Below are 20,409 nucleotides of genomic sequence, written 5' to 3'. Positions count from 1 at the left end.
CACGTCACCCCGCTCCTCCGCTCTCTCCACTGGCTTCCAGTTGAAGCTCGCATCCGCTACAAGACCATGGTGATTGCCTACGGAGCTGTGAAGGGAACGGCACCTCCATACCTTCAGGCTCTGATCAGGCCCTACACCCAAACAAGGGCACTGCGTTCATCCACCTCTGGCCTGCTGGCCCCCCTACCTCTGAGGAAGCACAGTTCCCGCTCAGCCCAGTCAAAACTGTTCGCTGCTCTGGCACCCCAATGGTGGAACAAGCTCCCTCACGACGCCAGGACAGCGGAGTCAATCACCACCTTCCGGAGACACCTGAAACACCACCTCTTTAAGGAATACCTAGGATAGGATAAAGTAATCCTTCTAACCCCCTCCCCCCCCTTAAAAGATTTAGATGCACTATTGTAAAGTGGTTGTTCCACTGGATATCATAAGGTGAATGCACCAATTTGTAAGTCGCTCTGGATAAGAGCGTCTGCTAAATGACTTAAATGTAATGTAATGAATATTCATAAAGAGGATTGCAATAATGAGATGTATCCAACAATCCAAAGAAAGAATAGGCGGGAGCTAGACAGTAGCGCCACTTTGTGTATGAAGACTCCTTTGGTACATGTCTTTCTGCCCTGACAATGTCAGTATATCTATAATCTTTGACTACACTTAATAAAATCACCACTTCAAGGTCTTTCTCAACAAGTAACCCACCATAGTAAAGCGGTTTAATTTAGCCTCTGAGCTAATAAGAAGCGTAGATAGGAAATGTAGTCTTGATTCATCCATGTTCCCTACCCTGCTCTCAGATTGTGTCGTTTTCTACAGAGAATGCAATACACTGCACTTTCCATCATAAGTCAAAACCATCTTGTCTAACACTGGCAACACTTTCACCACCCAACAATAAAGGACACTGGACACAATCACAACAAATCATGGGTAATGCAACATCTTTATTGAAACTCTTGAAGCAACATCAATTTACAAACTGAGGAATTGGGAGCTTCTTTTATAAACATAACAAAAATGCTTTTTAGAACAAAGATGATATGTGAACAAAACAAAAAAAAGGGGGGGACTGGGCAAGAGAAAGAAACACTCCCGGGGGCTCGGACCAGCAGTGGCATGTTTTATTTTATAAAAAAAATAAATCAATGAAATCTTTCAAGTTTACAGGCTTGCTTAAAACCGTTGTAACACTAAGGATTTACAGATCGGCTTGTGTATTCAGTCATTTTAAAACATTCATCTTTTTTCAATATCAAAGCAAAAGCCAGGAAAAATACCACTGATGATAAACAAAAAGGACAAATAAAAGTGATGGGGCAAAATGCATTCTGGATATCTTGAATGTTTAGTGTGGTGTGGAAAGTTGTCAGTCAAAATCTGTTCCAGTCGTTCCTTACCCCACCCCCACCTTGGCCCTGACCCTTCAATTTGCCCCACCTAGGAAAAATATAACCAAGTAAATAAGTCCACCACTACACCGTTATACGTACCAGACGTTTCTGCAAACATTGAAATGTTAGGGCCAAGGGGAAGGGGTGAATTGGGACAGTCAAACACAGGCCCGATCAGGACCTCATGGCCTGGGCATTGCCTCCTCGAGACATCCCTCTGGATCCCTGGCCTGCTCCACGCTTGTAGTTCTGATTATAACCATCCTGAAGCAGGGAAAAAGAAAGCCTTACTACTAACCGTTCTTATAGAATACTCCTACATAGATTCCTAACAAATAAAAGGAGACGATCCAGTGATGCCCCCTATAAGGCATGTAATGCAACAACTCCTTTAGATGCCTAACAGATATGAGACAATCCAAGATCCCCTATGGTAAGGGCGGGCCAACTTCCCAGACCTAGATTAAGCCTACTCTTGAATTCGAAAAATAATGCTCAACGGAGAAACTCCCCCAATTGAAAGTACTTTTAATTCCATGGCTTAAATCTGTGTCCGGGAAGCCGGCCCTGAGCATGTTAGATCAACATCCATCCCAAGCCGTCCTCCAACCCTGTGTAAGTGATAAGGTCAAAGGTTATTTACCCCCCGCTGGTAGTTGCCACCATTGGAGTAGTCCCGAGTGGTGTTGAACTGAGGCTGTTGATATCCAGAGTTTGGAGTGTTGGCGAAGGGAGGCCGGTAACCGTCATATCCACCTGGAATGGATTATTACACTGCAGTTAGACGCAGTCATTCAGTAAAAAAGCATAGGTTGTTTCTTTCGCTTATTAAACAGCATCAAGACCATGATGACACCAACATGTGCAACAAGCATGTCATATCAAATGTCAGACGAGTTGAGATCAAATCCAAAAGATGTAGGCTTTTTCTCCCATACACAACACTCAGCTCAATCCATCTATTTAACTAACTACACTACAGACAAGAGAAAGCTCTAGTGTATCTTGAGGCTGATGTGTGGCCCTGCACAATTTAGTTTGTGACAGTAAAGGACAGGTCAGGCTACCGTACCTCTGAATCCGTTGGAGGGGCCTCTGTATCCGTTGACCATGCCGCGGGCGTTACGGGGGCCTCCGCGGGTCATGCCTCTGCTGTTGTAGAAGGACTGGGCCTGGCGACCAGCCGCGGGGATGAACCCTGGACCCTGCTGACCCGGCTGCTGCCCCTGGGGCAGGGCCTGGCTGGGCAGGGATGGGTCCTGGGAGTGGAAGGCACCAACCACTACAGACAGGGAAACATAGTTTGAGTAAAATGGCCTTAAGACAGTCATAATAAAGTTAGTGAAATATCCTTTCCACACCATCTAGCGCTGTTCAACCTGTTCACATTGCCCTTTTCAGGACCGCTCCAGTAGCACTATGGTAAATGCATAACCAGGCCAGTGTGGTACAGCTCGACTTGGTTTTGCTCTCTAGTATGACAAGGGGAAAAATCTGCTCCAGCCCTGCTAGCTCACCAGACTGCAGCTGGTCTGTCTGCATCTCTGTCTGCTCCACAGGGAGCTGCTGTGATTGGTTGCTGAACCCCTGCTGGCTGTAGCTGTTCTGGTATTGGCTGGTCTGGGTCAAGGCTTCCGCCTCATTGGCCGGCGGGACAGGGGCATTGAGATTGAACACCTGAGGGTGGGGAGCAAGGTAGCCTGATTAAAACAATGGTGTGCGGAGTGTTCAGCCTGGTTTAACAATGCTAGGAACAATTGTCACTCACAGGCTTATCAAGAGTTAAAGCTACAATCTGAGATTTGTGTTTCAGCCCAATACTATCCCTGCCACCATCACAGAATGGTTTGGAGTGCTGTAAGAATCCCAGTTAAACGCTTCCAGTTCTGAGAGTAGGTTGCATATGAGTGCTGGCAGTGGTAGTAAACAGAGATTCTGCACTATAAGCATTGTCATGAAAGGGCCAATCCGCAGTTGAAACAATGGTAAGAATTTTGGTAAGAATTACCTCAACTAACCTGTACCCCCGCACACTGACACTGTACCGGTACCCCCTGTATATACAGTTGAAGTCGGAAGTTTACATACACCTTAGCCAAAAACATTTAAACTCAGTTTTTCACAACATTTAATCCTAGTAAATTAATCCTAGTAAAAATTCCCTGTCTTAGGTCAGTTAGGATCACCACTTTATTTTAAGAATGTGAAATGTCAGAATAATAGTAGAGAGAATGTTTTATTTCAGCTTTTATTTCTTTCATCACATTCCCAGTGGGTAAGAAGTTTACATACACTCAATTAGTATTTGGCGTCTCTGTCTCAATGTGTGGCGTGTCTCTCTCTGTGTGGCGTGGCGTGTCTCTCTCTCTCTCTGTGTGGCGTGGCTCTCTCTCTCTCTCTGGCGTGTCTCTCTCTCTCTCTCTCTGTGTGGCGTGTCTCTCTCTCTCTCTCTCTCTCTCTCTCTCTGTGTGTGGCGTGGCGTGTCTCTGTGTGGCGTGGCGTGTCTCTCTCTCTCTCTCTGTGTGGCGTGTCTCTCTCTCTCTCTCTGTGTGGCGTGGCGTGTCTCTGTGTGGCGTGGCGTGTCTCTCTCTCTCTGTGTGGCATGGCGTGTCTCTCTCTCTCTGTGTGGCGCGTCTCTCTCTCTCTCTCTCTCTCTGTGTGGCGTGGCGTGTCTCTGTGTGGCGTGTCTCTCTCTCCCTCTCTGTGTGGCGTGGCGTGTCTCTGTGTGGCGTGTCTCTCTCTCTCTCTCTCTGTGTGGCGTGGCGTGTCTCTGTGTGGCGTGGCGTGTCTGTGTGGCGTGTCGTCTCTCTGTGTGGCGTGTGTCTCTCTGTGTGGCGTGTGTTGCGTGTCCTCTGTCGCGTGTCTCTGTCTGCGGGCGCGCCTGCCTGTGTGGCGTGTGTCTCTCTGTGTGTCTCTGTCTGTGCGGGCGCGCCCGCCTGCCTGCCTGTCTGTCTGTGCGGGCGCGCCCGCCTGCCTGTCTGTCTGTCTGTGCGGGCGCGCCCGCCTGCCTGCCTGCCTGTCTGTCTGTGCGGGCGCGCCCGCCTGCCTGCCTGTCTGTCTGTGCGGGCGCGCCCGCCTGCCTGCCTGTCTGTCTGTGCGGGCGCGCCCGCCTGCCTGCCTGTCTGTCTGTGCGGGCGCGCCCGCCTGCCTGCCTGTCTGTCTGTGCGGGCGCGCCCGCCTGCCTGCCTGTCTGTCTGTGCGGGCGCGCCCGCCTGCCTGCCTGTCTGTCTGTGCGGGCGCGCCCGCCTGCCTGCCTGTCTGTCTGTGCGGGCGCGCCCGCCTGCCTGCCTGTCTGTCTGTGCGGGCGCGCCCGCCTGCCTGCCTGTCTGTCTGTGCGGGCGCGCCCGCCTGCCTGCCTGTCTGTCTGTGCGGGCGCGCCCGCCTGCCTGCCTGTCTGTCTGTGCGGGCGCGCCCGCCTGCCTGCCTGTCTGTCTGTGCGGGCGCGCCCGCCTGCCTGCCTGTCTGTCTGTGCGGGCGCGCCCGCCTGCCTGCCTGTCTGTCTGTGCGGGCGCGCCCGCCTGCCTGCCTGTCTGTCTGTGCGGGCGCGCCCGCCTGCCTGCCTGTCTGTCTGTGCGGGCGCGCCCGCCTGCCTGCCTGTCTGTCTGTGCGGGCGCGCCCGCCTGCCTGCCTGTCTGTCTGTGCGGGCGCGCCCGCCTGCCTGCCTGTCTGTCTGTGCGGGCGCGCCCGCCTGCCTGCCTGTCTGTCTGTGCGGGCGCGCCCGCCTGCCTGCCTGTCTGTCTGTGCGGGCGCGCCCGCCTGCCTGCCTGTCTGTCTGTGCGGGCGCGCCCGCCTGCCTGCCTGTCTGTCTGTGCGGGCGCGCCCGCCTGCCTGCCTGTCTGTCTGTGCGGGCGCGCCCGCCTGCCTGCCTGTCTGTCTGTGCGGGCGCGCCCGCCTGCCTGCCTGTCTGTCTGTGCGGGCGCGCCCGCCTGCCTGCCTGTCTGTCTGTGCGGGCGCGCCCGCCTGCCTGTCTGTCTGTGCGGGCGCGCCCGCCTGCCTGTCTGTCTGTGCGGGCGCGCCCGCCTGCCTGTCTGTCTGTGCGGGCGCGCCCGCCTGCCTGTCTGTCTGTGCGGGCGCGCCCGCCTGCCTGTCTGTCTGTGCGGGCGCGCCCGCCTGCCTGTCTGTCTGTGCGGGCGCGCCCGCCTGCCTGTCTGTCTGTGCGGGCGCGCCCGCCTGTCTGTCTGTGCGGGCGCGCCCGCCTGTCTGTCTGTGCGGGCGCGCCCGCCTGTCTGTCTGTGCGGGCGCGCCCGTCTGTCTGTCTGTGCGGGCGCGCCCGTCTGTCTGTCTGTGCGGGCGCGCCCGTCTGTCTGTCTGTGCGGGCGCGCCCGTCTGTCTGTCTGTCTGTCTGTCTGTCTGTCTGTCTGTCTGTCTGTCTGTCTGTCTGCCTCTCCGTCTGCACGCGCGCGCCTGTCTGCCTGCCCACCCGACTCTACCCGCCCGACTCTGCCCGCCCGACTGCCTGACAGATGAAATCGAAATTAATAAAAATGGATGAATAAAGACAGTGAAAGAAAAAAACTCAGACAGACCATTTGAACAATATGGAAATACAATAACGATGATGAACATTCAACTCAAGACTCCTGCCTGCCTGCCAAAGAGAGACTGTTTGCGTTTTGACTAAGGCCTTACTGTCTGCATGGACTGGAATGGTGCTGCATTGACATTGATGCCGGAGATGTGTGGGGGTTTGGAGACGTTGACAGACTGGAAGACCTGCTGCTGCTCTGATGACAGGGACATGGATGCCTGGGGAGAACAGTACATCAGATACACTGATCCTGTACTCAGGTTGGTAAGAGTGTGGCGCTAGTAACACAAAAGTTGTGGGTTCAATTACCACAGTGAGTCGATCATTTCTTTTTTTGTATGTGTACATGATCACAAGTCAACTGCAAGTTACTGTATAATGGATAAAAGTGTTTGCTAAGTGGCATGTATTATCCTTTTATAATTTTTTACCTGGATAGTGTCGATGGAGTCCGCATGTGGGCAAGGTTCTGGCTTGTGTGATGACTGGTACATGGGGCATGGCGTGGCGTACGACTCAGGCGTGGGGGACACCATGGGAACCTGGGGATGAAGGAGCGGACTCATTCAGACATCAAGATTCCTAACCTCTTCACCACAGAGGACTGCCCCATTTAAAACAGATCAAATGCATCTTCCAACCTCACTGGAATTATCACTCATCTAAAATACCTTTGACTAATCCAGACAAGTCATATCAGTGATTACTTAAGGGTGCATTTTAGGGCCTCCCGGGTGGCGCAGTGGTCTAAGGCACTGCATTGTGCCACCAGAGATTCTGGGTTCGAGCCCAGGCTCTGTTGCAGCCGGCCGCGAACGGGAGGCCCATCGGGCGGCGCACAATTGGCCCAGCGTTGTCCAGGTTACGGAGGGTTTGGCCGGCAGGGATATCCTTGTCTCATCGCGCACTAGCGACTCCTGTGTCGTGTCGGGCCGGGCGCAGTGCACGCTGACCAGGTCGCCAGGTGTACGGTGTTTCCTCCGACACATTGGTGCGGCTGGCTTCCGGGTTGGATGTGCATTGTGTCAAGAAGCAGTGTGGTTTGGTTGGGTTGCGTTTCGGAGGATGCATGGCTCTCGACCGTCGCCTCTCCCGAGTCCATACGGGAGTTGCAGCGATGAGAGAAGACTGTAACTACTACCAAATGGATACCACGAAATTGGAAAAATTAAAAAGGGTGCATTTTTAAAGTATTTGAACAAGGCCAACTTTATGTTATTAAAAGAAGCCCCTGCCATCATCCTTTAATAATATCACCTGCATGGGCTCAGGCTGTACCGGGACGGTGTTGTGTGGTGAGAGGCGTGATTTTGGATGGACTGGGGGACAGCCCAACTGAGGAAGGTCCATGTTCTGAGCTGCAGGCTTCATGGGCTGGGCTGACACGATGGCTGGGTCAATGAGCTGGCCATCAAACTCCAGCATAGAGTCCTGAGGGAGGAAGCAGAAAATATGGCTGAATAACAAAACTCTTCCCTTTATTCCTCACATCTTTGATTCCTTGATCTTCTGACAACTCCACAAAGTTGTGAGGGAAGCAAACAATGTTATTATGGCACTATGCTGAATATGTGACTGACTAAGGTTCAAAGCCATGGTCCCCTATAAGCCACTAGATCCATGGTCCAGGCCCAGGCATTAGCTTGGACCAAATGCCTAGTATTCAGGTCCAAACCGCCTCACAGCAACCACAGCTAATGGCTAGACTTTAGCTCAGTGGGCTAACAGTCTTGAAGAGGGTGGTGGTTCGAATCCTCACCTGCATGAAGTTGTAAGGCCCCTGCATCTGTGACAAGAGGTCCTGGACTGCCTGCTTCCTGACCACCGGGGGTGTGACTGTGGGTGTGGCCACATTCAGGGAGTGGGTCTCCAAGTCATTGGGGGGAAGGGCCGACTGTACAGGCTGTTGCTGGATGACACTCACCAACTGAGGGGGAAGAACAAGAGGCAAGGCCAGAGGCTGTATACCCTATGAAAGTACCCTTCTGTATCCAGTCCCATAATCTCTTCACTAGACGATTACATAAAATGGTAATTTAAGATATAGTCCAAATTACACTTTTTGAAACTTAGGTGACATCTTAATTCTTAAACGTAACATATCTTGATAAAAAGGAATCGGGTATGACTAAATCAATACATGAATACAAAATGTAATTTTATATACATCTCCTGCTGCTTTGATCGCATGCCGGAGGACTTACAGGACGGTAAAACCCGTTAGTTACGGGCCGTTTCACAAGTTTTATATTAGATGACACCGTTTTATTTTTTACTGAATGTTGACAGCCAAAACTTTAAAATGCAAAACATTTTTTGTCTCTGAACAGTTGATGTTGAGATGTATCTGTTACTTGAACTCTGTGAAGCATTTATTTGGGCTACAATCTGAGGCTGGTAACTCTATGGAACTTACTCTCTGCAGCAGAGTTAACTCCGGGTCTTCCTTTCCTGTGTCGGTCCTCATGAGAACCAGTTTCATCATAGCGCTTGATGGTTTTTCCAACTGCACTTTAAGAAACGTTCAAAGTTCTTGACATTTTCCAGATTAAGACATGAAGATCAGTCAAAGTAATGGACTGTCATTTCTCTTTGCTTATTTGAGCTGTTCTTGCCATAATATGGACTTGGTCTTTTACCAGATAAGGGCTATCTTCTGTATACCACCCCTACCTGGTCACAACACAACTGATTGGCTCAAACACATTAAGGAAAGAAATTCCACAAATTAACTTTTAAGAAGGCACAGCTGTTAATTGAAATGCATTCCAGGTGACTACCTCATGAAGCTGGTTGAGAGAATGCCAAGAGTGTGCAAAGCTGTCAAGGCAAAGGGTGGCTACTTCGAAGACTCTCCAATATAAAATATATTTTGATTTGTTTACAATATGTTTCCATGTGTTATTTCATAGTTTTGATATCGTCACTATTATTCCACAATGTAGAAAAATAAGGACAAATCCTTAAGTGAGTAGGTGTGTCGAAACTTTTGACTGGTACTGTATAACTACAGAATTAAAACAGATCCTGCTTCTGTTGCCTGTGAGCGTTTGTTTAATAGTCTACTGCCTCTACGAGCACCAAACATCACGCATGTCGGATAAACAACTTCACCATTTCGTCCGTTTTTAATCTTTGTTCATCTGTAAAAGGCTTCACACTTTTTTTGTTTGAACAGCCTCTGGTATTATTGATAATTTATCTAGTGTTGTTTACAATGTTTCAAATTGTCAGAAAAACTATATTCATAATAATAACCCTTATTTTTCTTGATCTCCTTATTGTTATTATGATAATCGTCATTATAATAATAAGTAATGTCATTATAACTAGTAGGCTTAGAATAGAGCAGCCTTGTATAACCAGCTGTAGGCCTAAGAACAATAGTTATACAATAGTCAATCATAAAACTTTTCATGTCATCACACAGCGTACGAGTTGTTCATGATTTGAAATGCAATCAAGCATTTAAAGTTAAAATAAAGCGACCATTTAATAATAAGCGTAAACAAATAAACCGTTTCATTTTGTAAAATTGCATTCAGGAATGAATGCAACTTTAGTATTTTCTGTAATAAAGTCTTTACAAAACTTTATAAACACTCTCCGGTACACTTATAATTTATTTAGTGTCGTTATCATTGTTCCAAACGGTCAGAAAGATTACAATATAATTTAACAGCACCTGTTGGGCACACATAATATGCATGCAGCGCTTGCTCCTTACCTTCTTTTTCTTGATCAGCAGTATTTCCACGACTAGTCACATTTATTCCGCACATCTGACTTCCCCTTTACCTCCTGAGCAACCAGTAAACATTCCCCCGTTTTTAGTTGATTTGTCTCGTCCTCTGCATCCATTTTGCTGTGTGTTACGGTGTTCAGAGTTTGTTATAACCAATTTATTGATGTGAGTATGATAGGCTATAGGTCAGGCCATATTGGTCATGTGCACGTGATGCATGTCACGTAAAGAGAGCAAGGGTTGAGGGAATAGGGAATGTTTTTCCTAAACAAAATTAGGGATTTCGGTAACTTTTCAGTCAGAAATGGCTAATTATGCTGCAGCTTCAGCAACACAGACAACACGATAAACACTGTTCTGTGGTGGTCACTGCAGCAGAGAGGAGAGAGAGACAACAGGTGCTAGTCCCACAGTCACTCGCTGTAATTTCTATATTTACACACCATGCAGCAAGTCTGAGCCCGGCCCAATTAAATCAATTGCGGTTGGACTCTAGTCATTTGCATGTCTTAATTACATCTAACAGTGCACTTAAAGCATCAGACAAGCTTAGTGCAAATAGTTGATTAAAACACATAGGATGTGCCTATGAAAATATACACATTTAAACATTTTGATTGGTTGAAAGAACAGATGACTCTGTGGACCAATTGTGTGTTTTGTCTGGGACAGCCCTACCATGATTTGTGTAATGTGTAAAACACTGAGCATCATACCTCTGTTTCTGTCGTCCACTTGTCTCCTTGCTCCTTGTCACTGGTGCTGTACGTGGTGTCTGGAATGAACTGTCTGTTTACGAACTGAAAAACAAACAAGATGCCCACCGTCACAAAGCAGCCGAGACATGATAATAACTGAATTAACAGGGTAGTGTTCAGTAGGTAGGAAATCAAAGAAAACTGCCCAAAACAGGTATACATTATCTGAATTTGTCCAATTGGAAGCACTTGTTTTCATTTCATTTCATTCATTTCCATTGCAAAATGTAGTAAAACATTGCCTTAATGAACACGACCCAGGATAGTAAGTCCTCTCACCTCTGTAGCCTCCACCTTAATGGGCTCTATGTACTCTTCAACTATTTCACACTCTGAAGAGAAAAATCATTTTCAGAATGCAGGACGAAAGATGTTCAATTAATCAACATCTTTATTGTCACAATTGGAAAACTAAACAATACAGCAAGAAACGTAACTTTAAGGAGCGAACAGTTAACATTTAATATTGCCTACAACTTGCTTACAAATTCACAAACTTACATGTACTTTCGCTAACAGCTACATTGGTTCGCCATTTTCAAAAAAAATCTCACATTTCTAAGAATGGCAAAGGAACGTGACCAGTTGAGCTATCAAAATATGTATAACTTTGTCCATTTATAAGTCAAAAGTGCACATTAACGTCAATGTCAAAAATGTTGACCTTGGTCGACGGTCTGCTCCTCTGCCGACTCCACTACTGCCTCCAACTGCTGCTCCTCATCCTCCTCCTCCTCCTCCTCACACACTCCATTCTGGTGGGACTGGGCTTTGTCAAAGTACCCGCTTAGCAGCACACGGTCCAGGCTGTCCTTCAGAGCTTTGTCTGGGGAGGGGAAGGGCAGAGAACCATCAGCATCACCATATCACAAAAAACACCACGCTATTATGATGTATCAATCTACAATAAAATATGGTGGACACATCTGGCCAAAGTATGTCTCATCGTCTTGCGGTCTGAGCACTGAACCACCCCCCCATTGAAGTGCTCTATTGAACATGACCCAGTTGTCCAAGAGGTGGTGGTGCTGGTGACGCGACTGGCTTTTCTAGACCCATAATGCTGAGACAGCCAGTTCTCTGTCTCTCTGTGTTTGAGAATGGGTCCTGTGAGTGGGACCACAGGGCAGGCTATAGGTCCACTGGCACCCTGCCCCAGACCTTGGCAACCTGCCCCAATGCCACGCTGAATCAGGAGAAGCCCTCAACATTCAGTCCTCTGTCCTGGCAGACTGCATTGTGTGTGTGTGTGTGTGTGTGTGTGTGTGTCTGTCTCAAGGTCACATCAATCAGAATGCACCACTCCTATAGCTTGTACACCTAGGCCCAGATGATTCACATTACAGAACTGTACATTTACAAGACTTCAGCATTCAGAATGCACCATTCCATCTGTCTGCAACACCTCAGTTAGTTATATGGTAATTGTGCAACCCTATATAACCGACAATTACGGATGTCATGCATAAATTATACAATTACTCTCTACTGCAGCAGTCGCGTTCGGATATGTACGGGTCCTTTCAGGCAAGTCAGTTCAAATTACACACCAGAGACTCAAGGGATGCAAACTGGTGAGGGTCCAAAAGGTTGATGTTCATTTAAATTTGCATATTTTCAGAGAATAACAACTACATATTTGAACAAATCTCAATTCTCGGGAAACATGTTTATGGTAGGCTAGCATTGCTTAATTGATTACGTGGGTTGAATTTAATCCAGAGAAGTGTATTGTGCCATATCACAACGTGTTGCTGAGCTCATGAGTGGCATGGTTTTCCCCATGTCTGAAGCGGGCCTATAGGCCTATTTGTTTGGCAAGACAGCTGTGCGTGGCTGCATCACTGTAGTAGGTTGTTTTGGTTATTTGAATTGCCATTCACCTTTTGTTTACTATACAGCCTAAATATAGTTTGTGTCATGCCTTTATCAATGCGATATTAGGTTTACGAGGCTTAACTTGGTGCCGCCGTTTCGTTTGCATTTGTCAGTATTTTAAGTCAAACTGCTATTCAGTATTTTTGTTGGCATGCATAACTATGCTACTACTTTCAGCATTTAGTTTGCACTATTTTGGTAAGACAGCTGTGTGTACAGCTGCATTCACAAAGGGTAATTCACCTATTGCAAACAGCCTATCAATCTTGTAGCCTATATTCATGACCAAAAACAGCCTTGCTTTAGTGAGTAGGGCTCTGTCCATTTTGCTGATAAAGCGCAGTGGAGATGGGCTACAGATTTTGGCAGCAACATGTCACTTCAAAATCACTCAGAATTTGAACTTTGTTTATTGTGGTATAGCGTGATAAGCAGAATTGAATATAGATGGATATTGGCGGAAACTGGAACATTGGCGGAAACTGTCTTACACGTCGATCCAGAGGATCCCAAACATGGTCAATGGGTGACATGTCTGGTGAGTATGCAGTCCATGGAAGAAATGGAACATTTTCAGCTTTCAGGAATTGTGTACAGATCCTTGCGACATGGGGCCGTGCATTATCATGCTGAAGCATTAAATGATGGCGGCGGATGAATGGTATGACAATGGGCCAGAGGATCTCTTCACGGTATATCTGTGCATTCAAATTGCCATCTACAAAATGCAATTGTGTACGCCTATGTAGATATTCCATGTTTTTTTTTTGTTTTTTTTTTTTTAAATCTGCTGTTTCCAGTGACAATAGTCATTTACAACATTAACAATGTCTACACTGTATTTCTTATCAATTTGATGGTATTTTAATGGACAAAAAAAATTAAAGGGCTTTTCTTTCAAAAACAAGGACATTTCTAAGTGACCCCAAACTTTTGAACGGTAGTGTATGTGTAGGGGTAAGTGACTAGGCAACAGGATAAATAATAAACAGCAGCCTATGTGACGAGTCAAAAGGTTAACAAGCAGTCTTATTCAGAGACTTGTCCCGAAGCCATACCTGCATTCTCTTGGCTGTGTGCTTAGGGTCATTTTCCTGTTGGAAGGTGAACCTTTGACTGATGTCCTGAGCTCTCTGGAGCAGGATTTCATCAAGGATCCTGACTAGTCTCCCAGTCCCTGCTGCTGAAGAACATCCCCACAGCATGATGCTGCCACCACCATGACACACCTTTTGGATGGTGCCAGGTTTCCTCCAGATGTGACTCTTGGCATTCAGGTCAAAGAGTTCAATCTTGGTTTCATCAGAACAGAGAATCTTCTTTCTCATGGTCTGAGAGTCTTTAGGTACCTTTTACTAAACTGGTGCATACAGTAGACTAGTTGCTGTTGCTTACACAATTAACTGAACTTAAACATTTTATAACCAGGCACCAGTGGGGTCTTTAGATCGGTAGGGCGGAAAATGTTGGTAGTATCATATGAAATGGTTCTCTAAAATGTTGGTATCATTAGTACTATGATGTTTTGGTACGGTGATATTACCGTGGTACCGGTTTACCATGCAACACTAATTCCTTGAGTTATCCTTCTATTATTCTCTCTGCATTGTTGGGAAGGGCCCGTCAGTAAGCATTTCACTGTTTGTCTATACCCGTTGTTTACAGAGCATGTGACCAATAACATTTCATGATTTGACTTGTGCAAATGGCGGAGGCGCACGTGAATGCGCAAATGGAGGGCCGAGGGGAAGATTTGTGATTATATATTGTTTTCCTTTGTTGCTATTTGAACGGTTATTACGGCGATCGCAGTCATTGGCTGGCCAATTACAGTCACCAAAAATTCCATGACCGTCACAGCCCTAGCCTCAGTACTGTTCACAGTCCTGCTCTGCATTACCTGCCTTATGCCCCCCACGATCCAACTTCCAACCATCAATACACCCCCTCTGGTATATCCAGCACAAATCTTGTCATCTAAGGAGTTGTGACAGACTGAGTGGATAGCTACTGTCATTGGCACAATGTCCTGCCAAATAACTAAATGTCTTTCCTGTCTAGAGAACAAATATTAGATAAAGTAACTGGCCAAACTAGCCTGGTCCCAGATCTGTTTGTGCAGTCTTGCCATATCCTTAAGCCGAGCATACAATACACGATTTTGGCACCGACTTAGCTGTTCCAGACAAGTTTGAGAAGAAAAAAAAATCCCCATGTCGTTGCCTCCTCAGGGTGTGCGGCCGTCACCGATGCGCGTTTACTGCGAGTGGGTCAGAGACACAATCTGAGGGCTACCAATCCTGTCTTTGAGCCAACCCAGACATCCCGATATTTTCAAACATTTGATTTTTAAAATCGGCACAAAATCTGCAATCATGTAGCGCGAGACGTGCAACAACACGTTTTGAGAATGGGGATCAGCAATAGCCTATGAGAGCTCACCAGAGAAGCCAAAGATGACATTGTATCACATCACCCAGAACGTGCACACTCTTGAGCAGGAGCGATGACTAGGCTACTACTAGTTTGTCCTTCCCTTTAACCAAAGCCAGTGTCAAATCTTAACAGTTCTGAAGTTGAAAAGCAAATGTTATTTCATTCAAAATGTATTGACTAGATATTTCAACTGTATGACAAGCATGAATGTCTTATTCACGTAGTGTGACCCCCCCTATCTGTGCCACATCATTTAGTGTGCATACCACTACGCTGGCAAGTCAAAAAACTACAGGAAAGACGGTTGTGTAATGTAAGAGGCTCAGCAATGTTGGATTTTGAAAGTCCTGTAGTGTACAGATGGCATTACATGACAACACAAATAGATCTGAGAGCAGGCTATGGCCAAACTGGAAGACACATTTTTTTTAAAAACACTACTTGACAACCAACACATTTAGAATAACACATTTTTACAAATAAAGGAAAAATGACTGCTTTTCAGGAGCTTCCACCAACACAGACAAAAATAATTGCCCAGGGGCCTGTCCAGGAGGATGTAACGTCACAGAACGTTCAGATAGAAATGTATCGTGAAGAACAGATATACAGTACCAGTCAAAAGTTTGGACACACCTACTCATTCAAGGGCTTTTCTTACATTTTTACTATTTTTTACAGTGTAGAATAGTGAAGATATGGAATCATGTAGTAACCAAAGTGTTACATCAAAATATATTTCTGATTCTTGAAAGTAGCCACCCTTTGCCTTGGCATTCTCAACCAGCTTCACCTGGAATGCTTTTCCAACAGTCTTGATGGAGTTCCCACATATGCTGAGCACTTGATGGCTGCTTTTCCTTCAATCTGCGGTCCAACACATCTCAATTGGGTTGAGGTCGGGTGATTGGGGAGGCCAGGTAAACTGATGCAGCACTTCATCACTCCGCTTCTTGGTCAAATAGCCCTTACACAGTCTGGAGGTGTGTTGGGTCATTGTCCTGTTGAAAAACAAATGATAGTGGGACTAAGCGCAAACCAGATGGGATGGTGTATCACTGAAGAATGCTGTGGTAGCCATGCTGGTTAAGTGTGCCTTGAATTCTAAATAGATCACTGACAGTGCCACCAGCAAAGCACCCCCACACCACCTCCATGCTTCACGGTGGGAGCCACATACAGAGATCATTCGTTCACCTACTCTGCGTCTCAAAGACACGGCGGTTGGAACCAAAAATCTCAAACTTGGACTCAGACCAAAGGACAGATTTCCACCGGTCTAACGTCCATTGCTCAGGTTTCTTGGCCCAAGCAAGTCTCTTCTTATTGGTGTCCTTTAGTAGTGGTTTCTTTGCTGCAATTCAACCCCGAAGGCCTGATTCACACAGTCTCCTCTGAACAGTTGATGTTGAGATGTGCCTGTTACTTGAACTCTGTGAAGCATTTATGTGGGATGCAATCTGAGGTGCCGTTAACTCTAATGAATTTATCCCCTGCAGCAGAGGTAACTCTGGGTCTTCCTTTTCTGTAGCGGTCTTCATGAGAGCCAGTTGCGACTGCACTTGAAGAAACTTTCAAAGTTCTTGACATTTTCCAGATTGAATGACCTTCATGTCTTAAAGTAATGATGGACAGTCATTTCTCTTTGCTTATTTGAGCTGTTCTTGCCATAATATGGACTTGGTCTTTTACCAAATAGGGCTATCTTCTGAATACCATCCCTACCTTGTCACAACACAACTGATTGGCTCAAAAGCTTTAAGGAAAGAAATTACACAAATGAACTTTTAAGAAGGCACACCTGTTAATTTAAATGCATTCCAGCTGACTACCTCTTGAAGCTGGTTGAGAGAATACCAAGTGTGCAAAGCTGTCATCAAGGCAAAGGTTGGCTACTTTGAAGAACCTAAAATATATTTTGATTTGTTTAACACTTTTTTGGTTACTACACGATTCCATGTGTTATTTCATAGTTGTGATGTCTTCACTATTAGTCTACAATGTAGAAAATAGTAAAAATAAAAGAAAAACCCTAGAATGAGTAGGTGTGTCCATATTTTTGACTGGTACTGTACTGTATAATTGTCTGTCAGACTAGAGATTGGGAATCGTGTCAGCTCTATTCGTTCCATTACTATCGGTATCTTGAATGTTCAGAACGTTTCAGACCGCTGAGTAGTGAATTCACCTAGTTGTAGTTGGTTAAACTTACATGTTGTTCCTGCTACAGCCTTGTCCTTCCCCTCCAACAGATCCATGAGGTGTTGAGAAGCCTCTTCGTACTGGTCAGACAACCTGCAACAGGAGAGGTACAGTTGTAACTTGGGAAAGAAAGATACCTGTACACTGTTGAATGCTCCTGCAGTTTTATTGAGTGCAATATTTAGACCCAGAAGTCTTCGTCACGCTCGAGTTATAACGCCCATCTCAAGCTCTCTTGTCCATCAAGTCAATGCGAAACAGTGAAACCCCCACTTCTAAACATCCCAGTTCAACATCATGTTTATGCATGTATTTGACAAATGGTGTCATGTTCAAGTTCTCACCTGAGACCAAGTATGGCTGTGGCGGTCATGAAATTTTGAGGCTGGTGATTGTCAAGCGAATAACTGCCGGTCTCACAGTAATTTACCTTTAATTAACAAACTCATTTAGCATCTCCCGACTTCCACGCATAGCCTACAAGCCACTGATGACAACCTTTGGGACATCTACAAGTCTAATAAATCCATGTAATGTAGCCTACACCTTCACAATAAATTCATCATTTATTTTAGACAGGTCAAAAGAATCATGTAGTCTATTTCAGAAGAACATACTCCTGATCTGGCTATGCCATATGGCTGTGGGCAACACTAGTTCATTTAGCAGACAAGATTTGCTTAGAATTCCATGGCATTATTTTATAGTATGAAGAATACAAGTGAATATAGCTTAATAGAATAGAAAGGATATTTTCTCCAATTGATTTGAGGGAGTGCGCACGGCTATTCTGTGTTGAGCGGTTAACAAAGAAACAGGTCCTCCTACAGTATATTCTACATTTAGAGTTATTTACGCGACATTAGTTGTGATACAAACCTTGGGCTATATGTTTTGCTTTTTAATACATTCTAAGGCTCCATGATGCAAAAAAAAAGTTGCATGAAAAACGCATGACAAGCACTTAATAATGCCTCAAATTTCCATTTGTGTGGCCGTAATCCCCCCTAAACAAATCCATGCCTTTTGCGGCCAGTGTACCCTTGTGTTGAATATAATAATTATAATTCCATTCTCCCGCCTGTGCTCCCTGAAGCACCTCTCACTCACATGGCTCTAAGATATCTTAATTCTTATTAGCCAATGCCCGTCACATGATCGGGTCCTTCTCACAGGCTACAAGTGAAGACACGTCGGGGACGCAACTGCGCACATCCTTTTCGAATTCCGAGGTACATATTGAAGATGCTGGAAGAACTGTCCACATTTACTTTTCGTCAGCCAACAAGATGAGAAGGCCTAACAAACAATAGCCTATGTCAAAGCAATAGCCTATATCAATCTACTATCCCCCATAGTACACAAGCTGACCTATTCTATTCTGTGCAAGAAATAAATATTCCAAGCATAGTCTGGGACAGTTGTGGGATGCGATAGATCACAATTAAGTGAAAATGCCCGAGAAGCCGGTGTTTGGAGGATATATTGGCACAACTCTAGGGCTGGCAAACAACGCCAATAAGTCCTCCAAACAACAGCTTCGAGGGCATTATCACTTTTACACAACTGGTTACCAACATATTCAAACAATGGTTGACATATTTTCTACAAATGTGCCTGACAGCTAGAGAGTTAAAGCTGCAATATGTAACTTTTTGGGTGACCCAACCAAATTCACATAGAAATGTGTCTAAAAAGTAAGTCTAAAAAGCAGTAGATATTTTCTTTATGCGCCATTTCTATACTTCCCATTCTTAATATTTTACTGCATAAGCTGCCTTACGGCACAAGCTGGGCACCACTAACAAGTGATAGGCTAATATTTTCACACATCAGACTATCCTTGATTTAATCTTGTCTATACATATACTAAATAATGTGTGAAATTTGATTTTAAACAGACCACTATCATGCACCTGTTTCGAAACAAAAATATAGTGCATTCAGAAAGTATTCAGACCTTCACTTTTTCCACATTTCGTTACATTACAGCCTTATTCTAAAATTGATTCAATTGTTATTCCCCCCTCTCAATCTACACACAATACCCACAAAATGAAAGCAAAAACAGATTTATTTTGCAAATTCATTAAAACTAAAAAACAGAAATACCTTATTTCTGGGGAGGTGACTGAGAACCCAATGGTCACTCCGAAAGAGCTCTACAGTTCCTCTGTGGAGATGGGAGAACCTTCCAGAAGGACAACCATCTCTGCAGCACTCAAACAATCATACCATTATAGTAGAGCGGCCAAACGGAATCCACTCATCAGTAAAAGGCACATGACAGCACACTTGGGAGTTCAGGCCATGAGAAACAAGATTCTCTGGTCTGATGAAACCAAGAGAGAACTTTTTGGCCTGAATGCCAAGCGTCAAGTCTAGAGGAAACCTGGCACCATCCCTACAGTGAAGCATGGTGGTGGCAGCGTCATGCTGTGGGGATGTTTATCATCGGCAGGGACTGGGAGACTAGTCAGGATCGAGGGAAAGATGAACAGATTAAAGTACAGAGAGATCATTGATGAAAACCTGCTCCAGAGCACTCAGGACCTCAGACTGAGGCAGGACAATGACACTAAGCACACAGCCACGGGGTGGAGTGGCTTCGGGACAAGTCTCTGAATGTCATTGTGTGGCCCAGCCAGAGCCCGGACTTGAACCTGACCGAACATCTCTGGAGAGACCTGAAATTAGCTGTGCAGAGACACTCCCCATCCAACCTGACAGAGCTTGAGAGGATCTGCAGAGAAGAATGGGAGAAACTCCCCAAATACAGATGTGCCAAGCTTGTAGCGTCATACCCAAGAAGACGCGAGTCTGTAATCGCTGCCAAAGGTGCTTCAACAAAGTACTGAGTAAAGGGTCTGAATACGTATGTACATTTGCTAACAGTTTTTGCTTTGTCATAATGGGGTATTGTGCGTAGATTGAAAAAATACAATCACCCATTTTAGAATTTATTTCACCTTTATTTAACCAGGTAGGCCAGCTGAGAACAAGTTCTCATCTACAACTGCGACCTGACCAAGATAAAGCAAAACAGTAAGACAAAAACAAGAGAGTAACACATGATATGAACAAATGTACACTCAATAACACAAAAGAAAAATCTATATAGAGTGTGTGAAAATGCAGTAAGACTAGGGAGGTAAGGCAATAAATAGGCCATAGTGCAAAACAATTACAATTTAGCATTAACACTGGAGTTATAGATGTGCAGATGATGATGTGCAAGTAGAGATACTGGGGTGCAAAAGAGCAAAGAAATAATATGAGAATGAGGTAGTGGTGTGGGCTATTTACAGATGGGCTGTGTACAGGTGCAGTGATCGGTAAGCTGCTCTGACAGCTGATGCTTAAAGTTAGAGAGGTAGATATAAGACATAAGATATAAGGCCAAAGGAGCTTTGTTGGCTTTGGGGATGACCAGTGAAATATACCTGCTGGAGCGCATGTTACGGG

The 20,409-nt window shown here is 45.7% G+C and overlaps 1 protein-coding gene across 6 annotated transcripts in view; it reads right to left on the bottom strand.

Annotated features, from left to right (window-relative positions):
• Positions 1-930: 930 nt before the first annotated feature.
• The window catches only part of caprin1b (cell cycle associated protein 1b), a 33,595-nt gene continuing 14,116 nt past the window's right edge, over positions 931-20,409 (bottom strand). For 4 of the 6 annotated variants that reach the window (XM_014147627.3, XM_014147629.3, XM_045696834.2 and 1 more), the window contains exons 6-17: positions 16,955-17,037; positions 11,093-11,254; positions 10,708-10,760; positions 10,387-10,470; positions 7,685-7,885; positions 7,183-7,356; positions 6,357-6,467; positions 6,027-6,143; positions 2,915-3,074; positions 2,470-2,679; positions 2,041-2,153; positions 931-1,661 (exon numbers count right to left, since the gene is read on the bottom strand). In XM_014147627.3, the coding sequence (XP_014003102.3) occupies positions 1,572-1,661; positions 2,041-2,153; positions 2,470-2,679; positions 2,915-3,074; positions 6,027-6,143; positions 6,357-6,467; positions 7,183-7,356; positions 7,685-7,885; positions 10,387-10,470; positions 10,708-10,760; positions 11,093-11,254; positions 16,955-17,037 (1,558 nt within the window). In that variant the 3' untranslated portion in view covers positions 931-1,571. The remainder of the gene's footprint in view (positions 1,662-2,040; positions 2,154-2,469; positions 2,680-2,914; positions 3,075-6,026; positions 6,144-6,356; positions 6,468-7,182; positions 7,357-7,684; positions 7,886-10,386; positions 10,471-10,707; positions 10,761-11,092; positions 11,255-16,954; positions 17,038-20,409) is intronic. The other 2 variants (XM_014147628.3, XM_014147630.3) reach the window with 2 other exon arrangements.

The sequence above is a fragment of the Salmo salar genome, chromosome 16 (genome assembly GCF_965601325.2).
Source record: "Salmo salar chromosome 16, fSalSal1, whole genome shotgun sequence".
NCBI classification, from domain to species: domain Eukaryota; kingdom Metazoa; phylum Chordata; class Actinopteri; order Salmoniformes; family Salmonidae; genus Salmo; species Salmo salar.
This window is presented reverse-complemented; position numbering and strand designations above follow the sequence as displayed.